General features: G+C 42.8%; 1 protein-coding gene and 1 pseudogene across 1 annotated transcript; one reads left to right on the top strand and one right to left on the bottom strand.

Moving 5' to 3' along the window:
- The first annotated feature begins 1,972 nt into the window (after positions 1–1,972).
- Positions 1,973–3,293, top strand: LOC136363113 (G-protein coupled receptor 26-like; annotated as a pseudogene).
- A 3,961-nt stretch (positions 3,294–7,254) lies between these two features.
- On the bottom strand, positions 7,255–12,792 carry LOC136363112 (peroxisomal acyl-coenzyme A oxidase 3-like). Its single transcript, XM_066322201.1, has 5 exons — positions 12,777–12,792; positions 12,013–12,120; positions 10,540–10,655; positions 7,820–7,994; positions 7,255–7,361 (listed from the first exon to the last, which is right to left on the bottom strand). Exons 1-5 carry the CDS (start codon positions 12,790–12,792, stop codon positions 7,255–7,257), a joined length of 522 nt encoding a protein of 173 aa, XP_066178298.1.
- Positions 12,793–13,896: the final 1,104 nt, after the last annotated feature.

The following is a 13,896-nucleotide window of genomic DNA, read 5'->3' as shown; positions in this document are numbered from 1 at the left end:
TGCTGGCTCTCTGAAGATAGAAATGCAACAATTGACACTAAGAAAACTGGTATTGTCATGCTTTTATAGATTTTTTTTCTCTCAAATATTTACACAGATATATATTGGATTTTAGTTCGTCAAGCATAAGCCCTGTCAAATGTATCTGCACTTTTTTAACTTTGGAAATGACAGCTCTCTGATCCAAGAAAACATTCATTTCCTTTCCATCCTGAGGAACAGTACTGTACTGGTTTGCTTCCAAATAACATATCTCACGTCTTGTTGCTTTGCTCTTTCCTTAAGACATATAATTTACCATGGCAAGCTTTTCAATTAGGGCCTGATCCAAAACTTTAACTACTCTTGAGGGAAAAAAAGCCCAACAAACCTACATTGCCTTCAGGGTCTTTCAAGCAGTTTTATGTACAGCTATTCACACAGTGGTCACATTTGTGTGACAAGGTTACACTGTAGGGACAATATATACAATACAGCATTTCCTTAGGATATTAATAGTAATTTTGGATAGTAGCAAAGATACCTTTTCTTCTCCTTTTTCTTCGTGTCAGTTCTGGTGATCAACTGTAAAATGTGACAGTGATTAGACACGGCAGCTTTTTTCTATACCAGTATTTTGATGCACGAAAACTTACTCTCTCTCTCTTTTTTTTTTTTTTTTTTTTTTTTTTCAATCTAAGACAAAGATGAACTTGGGAATTAGCCATGTGATCCACATTTCTGACAACTGCAGATGGGGAATTTCTGTTCTCTTTCATGTCTGCCTTTTCAGATTTTGCCAGAATGTGATAACAGAAGAAACCTTTCTGACCAGAACACTATCACGTTATCAGTGTGACTGGAAAATGGTAGAGAGAGAGACTTCAGCTTTCCACAGAGTGTGCCAGCAGCACCCTAATGTGGCTACTTTTTGACCAGCTGCTGAGTTCCAAGCACTCAGAGTGGAGTCTCTAACCAAGAAATATCCCTCAATGCTGGCCAGCAGGATGCTGGTCTGAGTACCCAGAGGGCAGTCATAGCAAGCATTGTAGGGAGAAAAGGGCAAGCAAGCCCTTAGATAGACGGGGGAGAAGCCTGCGAAAGGGCACAGACACCAGATTTTGAACAGGTTTCAGTAGCTTCAGGTACAGCTGGTGCGCTCAGGGTGTGCCTGAGCATAGCGCAAGGATCAAACTACCAGCAACTCATCTCGGGGTCTGATCCTTCCTGAGCTGCACACCAGCGGAAAGTTGGGCTTGCTGCTGCTTTCGCCTGCCATCCGGGAGTGGATCAGCCCGACGCCGCGATCCCTGGCTGAGCCTGTGCCTCGCAGCCGCTGGTCTGCGCATGAGTGGCTGCGGGAGGCTCGGCGGCTGGAGTGTCTGAGGGGCTGGGCGGCGGGGGAAGATGCTCAGAGCCTGCGGGGGCCGTGGCCCGGCGGAGCGCAGCCGCGGCGGGGCGCGGAGGGGGCGCGGGCTCGGGCGCTGCGGGGCCGCGCTCCGGGGCTCGAAGGCGCGGCCGGGGCGGCGTCGGGGCCGCGCCCGCCTCAGCACCGCGGACAGCGCCCGGCCGCGCTCCCCGGGCTCCGGGCGCCTCGGGCCGCCGATCTGCAGCCCATCCTCGGCTACCTCCATCTCCACCCCATCTCCCGATCCGGTCGCTGGGTGCCCCGGAGCCCCTACCCTCGGCTCCGGCCACGCTCTTCCCGGGCTCCCCTCCTCCCCTGGCTGACTGCTGTCAGAGAGCCCCGGCCCCGCTGTCCCTGTCCTCCCCCCTCTGCCCCGTCCAGCCGCCCAGTCCCGGTCCGCTGTCCCGTCTCTCAGCGCCTTCGACTCCGCTCCCCGCCCTGCCCTTCTCTGCGCGCCCCCTGCCCCCGGCCGCTGCCCCCGGCGCTGCCCCCGGCACCGTGCGCAGGGCGGCAGGCGAGGCTGCGGGGCCGGAGCGGGTGCCCCCTTCCTCCTGCCCTCGCCCGCTCCGGGCAACCCGCTGAGAGATGGGCTTGGCAGGCGTGCTGCTGGCGTTGCTCCTCGTGCTGGTGCTGGTTGTTTCTCTGCTCTCCAACCTCCTGGTGCCGCTATGCTTCGTCTACAGTACGGACATCCGCAAGCAGGTCGCCGGGGTTTTCCTGGTGAACTTATCCTTCTGCAACCTGCTTCTCACCGTTCTGAACATGCCTTTTACCCTGCTGGGCATCCTGAGGAGCCAGCAACCCCTCGGGGGCTCCGTCTGCAAGGCGATGGGTTTCCTGGAAACTTTCCTGACTTCCAACACCATGCTGAGCATGGCAGCGCTCAGCATCGACAAATGGATTGCCGTGCTGTTCCCCCTGAGCTACACCAGCAAGATGCGGTAGAAGGACGCCGTGATACTGATGGGTTACTCGTGGCTCCACTCCCTCACGTTCCCCTTGGTATCCTTGTTTTACTCATGGGTAGATTACAACAGCGTTTATGCCTCTTGCACCTTACACTTCTCAGGAGCGGAGGTTTACGGTGTTCACCATTGTCTTTCACTCCATCAGTTTCATGCTGTCTCTGGTGATCTTGTGCTTCACCTATTTGAAGGTGTTCAAAGTTGCCCGGTTCCACTGCAAGCGGATAGACATTATTACCATGCAGACTCTGGTTTTGCTGGTGGATATCCACCCCAGGTAATGCCTGCGCGTTCGGCTTCACAGCCCCGGTCACTCGTGGTAGTTACCCCCGGCGGAAAAGATATCCCGCCTCTCCAGCACCCTTTCCTGCCCGCCCCGGCCGCATGGCGAGCGCTCCTGCCTCTAGTTTCAGACCCTGCTTACAGTGCCAGGAACGGTGGCTTGTGCATTTGTAGCCTTCTCTGTTTAAATGCTAATCGGGCTCTCCAGTTATCCCACTTGCCTGAGCTCCCTTCAAGCGGGACTCACTGCTTTGCTGTGTGCGATCGTCCCGAGGCTCGGCGGCGCTGGGGCTATCCTCCTCCTCTCCGGGCTGCCCTCCTCTTCCCGAGGGGATTGCCTTCCTCTCCCCCGGGCGCTGCCTTCCTCTCCCCATTCCTTTCCCGGGCGCAGGGCCTTTGGGCAGTGGAGAAGGTTCTATCCCTCTGCCTTGGGCTCACATCTCACCTCCTTCCTTCTTGCCTTAACACCCTCACTGCTCTTTTCCCTCTGTAGTGTGAAGCAGCGCTGTCTGAAGGAGCAGAAAAGGAGGAGGCAGCGGGCTACCAAGAAAATCAGTATTTTTATAGGGTCGTTCGTCATCTGTTTTGGTCCTCACATTATCACCAGGTTAGTATCCCCTGTCCGGGTGGGGGACTTTTGGGATCAGGATATCCTGTGATTGGCAGGTGGCTGGGGGTCCCACAGCTAATTTTGGGGGGCCAGAGCCAAACGGACCCTCGGGACCGGTCTTGAGGGGCAGAGCACACAAACACACACAAACACACCCTGACAGGCCACTCCTGTCCACACACCCAGTCCTAGGGGGCAGCCCCGGCAGGACCTGGCTCTCCTCCCCTCATCGCAGCCAGGTTTGGGCACCTCTGCCAAAAGCAAGTGGCTTTTAGGACAAGTACTGGGAATTGATTACATGCCAGTGGGAGATAAAAGCAGGTTAAAGGACTTGACACCCTTCCTTATTAGCACAACCCTAGCAATTGAAAGGAAAACAGACAGACTTTCATGATTAACTTAGGGGTTTTTTTGGGTTTTTTAGGCATAAGGCCAAGCTTGTTGCTGTTGGAAGCTGATATAATCTAAATTTGTCCAGGCTGATAATTTGTCAGATAAGATTTCAGTCTGGAAACAGTAATGCCTGGAAATACATTGCTAATGGTGTAGCACAGACTTATGATGAGGTGTAAAAGTTACCTCCCAGGAAAAGCAGGACTTCTTAAATGTATAGGAAACACCATGTTCCTCAAATGGACAGAATTACAGGCATCCATCCTGGTGGTTTGCACCTTTTGAAGTGTCCATGGATCATTGTTGTTATCTACTTGTGTGGTTTTCATACAATAGATGATTATTAATATTTTTAAATCTTGTATAAACCAGTGAGTTGGAAGCCAGTGTAACTACACTGAATTGCAGCATCCCAGCATTTAGCCTTTCAGCTCTAAATCGAAATGGTCTACATCCTTCACAAGTGATTTCTAAAAATATTTCCCACTTTCTCAGTGTGTTCAAGACAGCCTTGAAGAGTCTTCTAAAGTTGCTGACTTATGTTGAGGGAGGTGCATTAGTGTGCAAACCCCGCCCCCCCGGTGAGGGCTCCTTCAAGGCTGTTTCCCAGGTTGCCAGTGTCTGCAGCCACAGCAGCTGACAGAACCTGGCCAGCTTTAGTGCTCTGATCTCACAGTCACACACAGAGAGGCCATTTATGGTCAGTGCCACTGCCCTTTTCTGAGAGGAGTAGGGGACAGGTTAAGGCAAATGCACTAAGCAGACAATATTTTTAAAAATTTTAAAGTGACATTTATTTCAGTTCTCATTTACATGTTGGAAGGGATTCCTTCCTGATTGCCTGGATAGCTACATTTTTTTTCTGCAGTTAAAAGAATTATTACAAATATTAACACTACATCACATAGTTAAAAGGTTAATTTATCACTGTTCAGTACATTTTGAGCCATGTTCTATTCACTTTTGCCATAATCAGGATGTAATTATGTTGAGCAAAGTGGATTTTGCCATCTTCTTTCCATCTGAACATTACCAAGCTCAGCAAATTCCAAACGTGGCCACATTTTTTAGGGTAGAGGTATTTCTCATAAACTTCTAAAATAAAAGTTACTTCCTTCTTCAGACCTTGCATTTGGCAAATGTGAGATGGTGCATTTTCTATGTGTGACAAACTGGTACCTACTGAATCACTGTAGAGAAGGCTGAAGGGCTTGTTCATGGAAATGTGTGTCAAGGTACAGCTTCTGTCTGTCACAGGGACTGAGCTGGTTCAGTGACAGCAGAATGGAAAGTATCTGGGGAGGACATCGAAAGGCTCCTTGTCTCAGAGACAAGGCAGTGGCAAGACAGCACTTGGTGGTGATGGAGGTGAGATTGGAGGCCTTGCTGCCATACCTGTTCCCCCACACTTCCTTCATTCTGGTGTTTAGGGGGGTGGCACTGAAGCAGTCTCTGGGGAGGCAATGTAAAAGCCTTCCTCCCCATTGTCTTGCTCTTGGCCTGGCGACTCAGGTGGCATTGTGAGCTCAGTATTTGCTCCTCACTTCAGAAATTTGAACGAGATTAGGCTCATTAGCAATATATTCATCTTTTCTCTGAGAGACGACAGATGAATTTAATCTCCTTTGTAACAGCACTGAAAGCAAGAAAATCATACTAAGATGCATTCAAATGGATATTTCTAAGTCTGACTTGTTTTGGCCAGACGCTTTATCTTATTAAAATCTGTGTGATTTTTCTTCTGTTGGCTTCAGTGCAATCAAGTTTGGCTCCATAATGCATTAATGGGAACATAGCAATACATCTATTTTCAAGACTAAAAGATATCTTACTCTTCTTATTTTAGTGTCTTTATAAAAACACCAATTATATATTTCTTGTATTAGGATGATATTGCAATTACATGGCAAGTGTCATTTATTGTACAATTACTTCTGATATTTTGTATCTTCCTGTTCTACCTATTTTGAACTCACTGGAACTTTCTCTGAGCAGCTTCAAACAGAAGTAATCTGTTTTTTTTCAAATGCACTTGCCATAAGAATGATTTAACTTTTAGCCATATAAATAAGAAAATTTCCTGTCACTTGTAGCAATGTTCTGCCCAGATCATGCAGGTCATGCTGAGAAGGGAGCTCGATGCTGTCCTCACCTTCTCTGAATTAGTTACCTCCTTGCTGGCAGCATGGTTATAAAAGCTCAGCCTTACCCACAGAGGGGGGCTGTGGACTCTGCACTCTCTTGGGTGTTCATCACCATCCTGAATTGGACTTACTAGCTGCAGAGAGAAGCAGGGCTTTAGATGCACCTGTCTGCATTGTGCCTCCTATCACCCGGTCCTGCATCTCTCTTGTTCACAATACACACACCTGCTTATACTTGTGCTCTAGCATTTTTGACCCATAGTTATGCCAGTTTTGAGTAATGTGATTGCAGTGAGTTTGTTTAGCACTTTGAAAATAAAGTAAAAATGAATATTGGTACATTTAAAAGGTGCATTGGACAGTTTTGGATTGGGACAGCGAATGGTTGTCCAACTTTAAGCAGATTTCTTGCTATAATTATTTCATAAAGGTGTTTAATTTGTTGTGTGAAATGGCTAAAAGATTTTAGGTGCCATTTAATAATTATGTACAGTCCAAGAAGATAAGTAGAATAGAAATAGAGTTTTTCAAAACTTCAAGAATCATAGCATGCAGCAATGGTAATATGGCACAGAGCTTAAACAATAGGTTTCATTTTTTCTTAACTGAACAATAATTGAAAGCTGATTTAGCCCCTTAAATAAACCAGTGACAGCTAGGAAAATCAGCAGATTGGCCCTTTGTGCCTGTTTATAGTAGATTTTGGCAGCAAGATAGTTGATGTAGTCTCTATAGAACACATCCATTATATCTTCCAGATGTTCTTGACCTTTATCTTGGAAAAAAAAAAAAGCATCTTGCCATAGAAAATATCAATTTATATATTCTTAGCCCAGGTCATCAGCTCCTTTAAGATGCTGAAAAACCCCTCTTATGATGGTAATGCTTCCACTGCAATTCAGTACAGACATGTAACTTGTGAGTACCTAGATTTTTCAAATGTGACCACAAAATTTAGATAAATGTGCTTGTAGAACTTCTAATATCAGGAAGATCTGTAACAGGATAAGGGGTGCTCAATGCTTGCAGAGGGACATTTGGGAGGTCCTTCTTTTGCTAGCTGCCCACAGGGGGTGGAAGTGGAAAGAAAAATGGCAATGGCTTTTTCACAGGCTGCATTATTATTTATTTATGTGTACAGGGTGATTCTACCATTGTCTTTGGTGATTTGGGGAAACCATTTCAAACATGGTGCCCAGGGAGGAACTGAGCTGCAGAAAGGTGAATGCTCACCTGCCAGGCAGGGGAGAAGGGCACAAGCTACCTCATACCCTCTGACTCAAGGGGACAATGCCACACCTGTGGCAATGTTAATTGTCCCACTGGCAAAACCCCAGAGCCAGGAAAGGAAAAAAGGAGCCTCTGGCTGTAAATGCACTTGAGTCAAAGGAGGATTTTCAGTACGTTATATGATTCAAAATTTGTGTCAAAACCTACAGTGGCAGTAAGAGTGGCACAAGAATGGAGTGACTGTCAGACATCAGTGTTTTTGGGGAGGACAATAGGGGACATAGTGTAGCAGAGCTCCAGAATAGCATCCTGAATAAATTTCCCTGGTTGTTCACCTGAAGCATAGCCACCTTAAAAACATTCACAGAGAACCCAATACCAGTTAAGATTACACTGATACAAACTTTTGCTAATTCATGAGACTAAGTAGCTGCACCTGTTTAATTGAACTGACAGTCTTTCATTAATGAGGTGACTGCAAAACTCTTAATCTAAGCTATGTAGAGCCTTTTTCAGTGATGAGCTACACTACAGCATCTTGCTGTCTATCCCTCATCCTCTCACACAAGCACTGGATCACAGCAAAACCCGTGACCTCTCCATCATCTCTGAGGTAAGAGAGAGCCTTTTAGGTTAATTTTTCACTGCAGATTCCTGCTCCTGAAAATTTGGTCAAGAATGATTGTTTTGTATTAAACAAGCAGTAAGAAAATGCTGTAATGTGAATTGTTGCTAGGAGTCCCTGCCCTGGCCAAGTCAGAACTTCACAGAAGTGGCATGCACAGCACATTCAGGGAGCTGATCTCACCTTGGTAGAGCACAGCCAGGTGTTTACTCAAGGACCAGAGCCCATAGAGAGCACTGAGATTCCTCAGCACTGGCTGCAGAGCTGCTGGGATGCCGGGGTGGTGTGTGTAGTCATGGCAGCGCTGTAAGGCTGTTTCTTCAATGAAAGCAAGAGCCAGAGAACGGCAGCGATACACCTTAGGAGACAGTGAGAAGGACACTGAGTAACAAAATACAAAGAAAAAGTCCTCAGCCTGTGCAGAATGGCACTGGTCTGGTGTAGTTAGTGCAGTTCCGCTGGTTTAGGTGTGATGATCTAGCTTCAGAAATTCTAAGAAACAGTAGGAGAAAACACTTTCCACAATGTCTATGCAAAGGTTAGTTCTGAAAAGTCTCATGAGATGCCAATTAGAAGTAAGACTGAGCACCAATTACCAGTGTAATTTGGCAGCTGCACCCAGGCTTTATGGGATCAAGAAGCTACATCAGAGACAAGACAATATAAAATCATGTCTGCTGATTTTAGGATTGTTAAGAAACCTTCACGAATCTAAGAAGAAAAAGGTACGTTTATATTTATTTAATATGACCCAGAGTTTTATACAGAGGATGCAATCTTTCTATTGAAAAATTATTACCGTTCCTTCAAATAATAAAGAAAGATCTGATTATGTCAGCATGAGTGGATTCTGTTGATGGATTGCAATAGATTGCAGTATATTTTGAAGGAGTTATGGAACTAGTCCTTGCCAAGTACCTGATGAGAATGACAAATCACCATTTACTGTTAATGCAGAATGTAAAACCTTAAGTGGTTCTATGTACTTACATAGGAACATGTCTCTACATTTATATACTTCAACTTTGCTATGCCTGCTGCCATGGAATAGATTGCTGACTGACAACATTCTTGCTGCTGAACAGGAGGCGAATATCATGCCATTGCTGTCCTGGCTCACTTGTTGCAATGACGTATTATTTTTAGTTTGTTGTGTTAAGGTTTGGGTGTTTAAGTTTTTTCATGTAGAATTAGTTGATTAGCTTTAATCCTTTCCTTTTAAATACTTGTGTTATCCTTGCAAATGCAAATTAGATCCACTGCAGCACATAAAAAAGGCATATTCCAAAGATCACTATCTCTCTCAACAGCAGCTGCCCAGTGGCACACTTATGTCCAAACTCAGACTCATATATGAACAGCAAAATACGCATCAGCTATTCTCTGCAGCATTATGGAGGACTGCCCCCTTACTAGATGAATTTTTGAGATCTGATAATTCCCCAGTCAGACTGAAATAAGTCTTAACATCACAAATGAAACATTAAGAATTATTTTCCTGTTGTTCTCCCCTATAATTCCATTTTGCTCTTTACCACTGCTTGCACTGCTGTAGTGTTTCTATCAAGCTGCTCCCAAATGAAAATAACCTAGGGATAGGCTAGGAATCTCTTCCAGATCCCCCATAGCATGAATAAATATTTTGTATTATTCAACCACTGGGCTGACAGAAAAGTGTTTCTTCATGCCCAGAAAGTTTTAAATCAAATACGTACATGTCTTCAAAGCACAACTTGTAAATCATTTTCAGATGTTTTTGAGGCATGGCATTTAAAATAAAAGGTCCTGCTGTCCTGAAGATGAATTGTTAGGAGAAAAGAAAAACTAATGACTTAAAGTATATCAACAACTATCTCAAAAGCAGTTGTGTGCCTGAACCTCTTTGAATCTTAAATATAATAGATAAGACAAACTTCATACTTCTGAGCTCACCATTCTCTCTAATGCACTGTCCCTAGTACCAGCTTCACCAAAACCTGGCTGACAGGCAATCAGGCTGGAGTTTCTGGCAATTCCTCTTCTGAATTTGACTATGAGGAGTTTGTCTAATAAGCTGCTTCTAGGGTAAGAGCAGGAAATATTTCCTCCCTTTCACCAGTGGTTTCACACAAATCATACCCTGTTGAAGCCAGGCTGGGTCTCTCTAGGTGCAGAGTTGAATGCTGACTATTCCTTCCTGCTGTTTTTTAGCTTTGCAGATAACGTAAATGACACTGACCATCTTCAGGGAACTGACCTTTCTCAGTGACAGATGACAGTTCATTCTCTGGATGTGAGCCGATTTTTCTCATGGAGGTAGTAGAGGAATCTGGTGAGCTTGGGGATAAATACTGAAATATGGAGTGAAGCCATTCCTAGCTGTTAAAACTCTCTGGTGAGACAGTGGATCTGCTATATGTAAATTGTCAATGTTTCCTTTTCAGGTTCCAATGCTGTCAGTCTAGTATCTTTCATGAATACCTTGCACTATAGGAATTAGAGATGAAAAAGACCTGTTAGGTCATCTAGTTTACCTACCTGCCAGAGCAAGATTCTTTCCTACACTATGTATTTGTCCATAAGCACAGATGGAGAAGTAATAATCAGATGCTGCAGTGTATTTAATAGTCACAGATTTAGTCTTCAGAAGTTGTGCTATCAAAATTGCAGATATCACACAGGACATGCCTGCAACTTTTCTGAAGGGAAATATATCCTGGAAAATGTCTGCTAATGGTAACCGTCCTTGTGCTATCATGTTCTATCCAATGCCCACTGTCAGGTATTAAGTTTTATTAGTTATTCGACTTGCTGCTTTATGGTTCAGGAAATTGTACTTTATGACACAAGGAGATAAAACTAACAGAAACTGACAGACTTGGATGAAAATAAATAATAAAATATAAAAGATTAGTAAGTATTACCTGGCAGTTGTTTTTTGCCTCAAAATCACTTCGTCCAGCCTGCTTCTCCTTATTCATTTTTAGGTCACTTCCTCGGAGCAGATAGCAAACCAGCCATTTATAAGCTGCTAAAGGAACTACGAAAAGAGAAAAAGCAAAATTCATAAAATTCACATTTATGATGCAAGGAGTCATATGAAAATTCTACTGCAGTAGATTTTGTAACTTGAGATGAAAAGTGAAAGCATTAATTAATCAATTCATTGACATGCCATTTTGTCCATTAATGTAGATACAATAAATATCTGGGGAGAACATTCGGATTGTGAGTGTACAGTGAAGCCATAACCGTGTCTGGCCATACACTACTTCAAACTGACCCCAAGATGGAAGACAAGATGCATCCAACAGCTCAGTTTAGACTTCTTACTTGAACAAATTTTTTAGCTTCTTCTTCTTTTTTTTTTTTTTTTTTTTTTTTTTCTTCCCATATTAAGACTTATGCTGCAAGGTACAAAGTCTCTTCTGAGAATACAAGAGCAGAAGACAGTCCACAATTATGGAAGTATGTTGCAACATTGTTTTCACTGGTGGCTGAATGTAACCATATTTAAATTTACTAGCTTTGTAGATAATTATGTTGTATTTCCTAGATCTATTAAGTTGTTCAGCATCAAGTCCTTGCATGATTCCTGCTTGCTTGTTTCTTAGCTGAAGATTTAACGTAAAGCATACCTTTGAGTATAGGGAGTGCTTACATGCTGCCTAAATAAAGGCATCTAAATTAACAGTCCAGTTTCTAACAGAATGGATCAAGAAACAGATTCAGACATTTTTTAAACCGTGGTCTGGTTCAGTAGGTATTACATGAGAGGAGAAAAATGTGCTGTAGCTCTCTCATTACGTGCTGGTATTCTTTTTGACTTTCGTGTCCAAAGGCCAATCTAGACTCACAGTGAAACACAAATGGGAACAACACCTAACGTCATCACTTGATTATAGCAGAGTAAAGCAGGAAAACTACAGAGAACTCTTTTCCCACCATTACTCATTTTTCTATATACAATCAAAAGCAACTGTCAAAAGCAGATGAACTTTATGCCTTTTCAACATGCTTGTAAACCCCTTGTATGCTTTTCTAAAAGAAGCTATTTTAGTCACACAAGGTAGTGGTGAACAATCCCCTTAGAACTGGAAAACAGCAATAGAGTGGTGAAAATCCCTAACTCAGAGATGTTACTTTAGAGGAACAAAAGAGAAAAAAATAATATCTGATGCTATTCTCCATTCCAGAAATATATTTGAAGAAAACAGAATGTATTTTGAAATGCAAAGTATGTTCTTAGTAAATAAAAATGCATGTAATACAAAAAATGTCAGCAAATATGATAAATATTTAATAAGTAGCAAAGGCTGAATTTCAAATCTCTGGATCCTTTCCTTTGCAAAAGAATTTAAAATACTAGAATAAGTTCAATAACAGCAGAAGCCTACCTGAGGAGTCCATGCAGTCTTCAACACTAATGGCTGTGAATTTCCAGACAAGGATACGATGGTGCAAAAAGTTTATTGTTCCCAAAGGGGATTCAAAAGGAGCTTTATCTGAAATACCAGAGAAAATAAAAATGATTTATGAGAAAAGAAATCAGACTTTTTGGAACTAAAAGCCTATTACAAAGCCATGCATACACTTGACAGGCCAGATGTAATTAGGGCATAATACTTATTTTATTATGGCCTAGTCCAGCCAAAAGAGGACTGGTAGACAGGTGTGGAAAAACCTGACATCACTGCCTATAATTATTCCCCATAAGACTCAACTCCAGCTGCTGAGTTTTCCAGCTCTGTAAGATGCTAGTGAAATTCACTGCTGGAAAACTGAAACAAAATCTAGAGAATGACAAGATATAGTGATGGATATTGCTACCAAGTCAGGTGATATGACAATATGACAAGTACAATAAATGGACTTATGATGACTTTACCAACACAGAGTCACAGAATCATAGAATGGTTTGGGCTGGAAAGGACCTTAAACGTCAGCTTGTTTTAACCCTCCCATCCTGGGTCTGTGGGCAGTGGCTGTTGCTCTGCTTTGGAGTCATGTTTCACTAAAGTTAATTTTTCCTGTATGATTTCCTTTTTTCTTTCTTGTGGACAAGGTCTACAACACACCACTTAAACCCATGGAGGGACAAAGCCTGGATAAATGAAATTTTTACCAGAAAGCCAGTTCATGTACTGCACACATCTCCTACATCCAGCTACATCCATAGCTGGTGCAGGAAATGTGCAAGGATGGATTATCAAAAAAGTTTAAGCGTAATTAAGTTATGAATTTTCCAACTATGAATAACGAGGTTAAATAATATTATATAGCAAACATATTTTGTAACCTTTTATATTTAACTTCTATGCTGCTTCTTTTAAAACCCCCTGTTAGATTTGATAGGTGGGTTCATTTAGTCAGTAACACTCCTCACCATAATTACAATCTTCAACCTAAAATCTGAAGCACTTGAACTTAGATCAAAGCCTGTTCCAAAACTGAAGGATTGCTTGTTTTCCAGCCTATGTATTTATTCCATATAGAAGTGAGTTATTAAAGTTAATAATGCAATAAACACCCCATTAAAGCATTTAGTGCACAAATGCACTTAGCACAATATCCTTTTTAGGAGAGTTATGAATCAACATGTCAAGGAGCCCAGACAAATCTAGGAATTCTTTTCTTATAGCCTGCAGCCATGTGCTTTTTTGCTCTTTATTTTAAATAACGCTAAAGTGTGTGTCTGAGACCCACCAAAGATGTTTGAATGGCCTCTGTAGCTCTGAGCAAGGAAAAGATCACATAGTCAAGAACTGAATATTCTGAGAATGATACACTTGGAATATTTTTTCTGGTCTTTGAACTGTTCCTTCCTAAAAATTCCAACAAAACCAACAAAGGAAAAAAAGCCCCAAAATACACAAACTAGAAAGAGAAGGAAAGAAAAAACCTTGGTGCTTAGATCCTAAACATTCTTTTTTTTTTTTTTTTTTTTTCCACAGGTGAGGGATGACATGTATAAAAAGCATTCCCTGAAGTGAGCTGACATTTCTCTTCCTTTCCACAAAACCAGGCAGGCATTGCTGAAAAGGGAATACTTGCAGCTATTTTTTCTCCTCCTATGGCAGGAGAAAAGTTTGTCAAGAACCAATACTGGAATATTCATCCTAGTCCATTTCTAAGTTAGAAAGTTAAGATTTGGCAAAGAATTTTCCTTGGAGTTTAGGGATCCCCCCTCAATATCAAATAGTGAAAAATATGCTTTTGCTAAAAATGTCCACTTTTTTAACCAAAATTTCCAAGCTCTAAATTTTATATTAAACCCATTC

The sequence above is a fragment of the Sylvia atricapilla genome, chromosome 6, assembly GCF_009819655.1.
Source record: "Sylvia atricapilla isolate bSylAtr1 chromosome 6, bSylAtr1.pri, whole genome shotgun sequence".
NCBI classification, from domain to species: domain Eukaryota; kingdom Metazoa; phylum Chordata; class Aves; order Passeriformes; family Sylviidae; genus Sylvia; species Sylvia atricapilla.
Note: the sequence above shows the minus strand (reverse complement) of the source record. Positions and strands in the feature narration are given on the sequence as shown.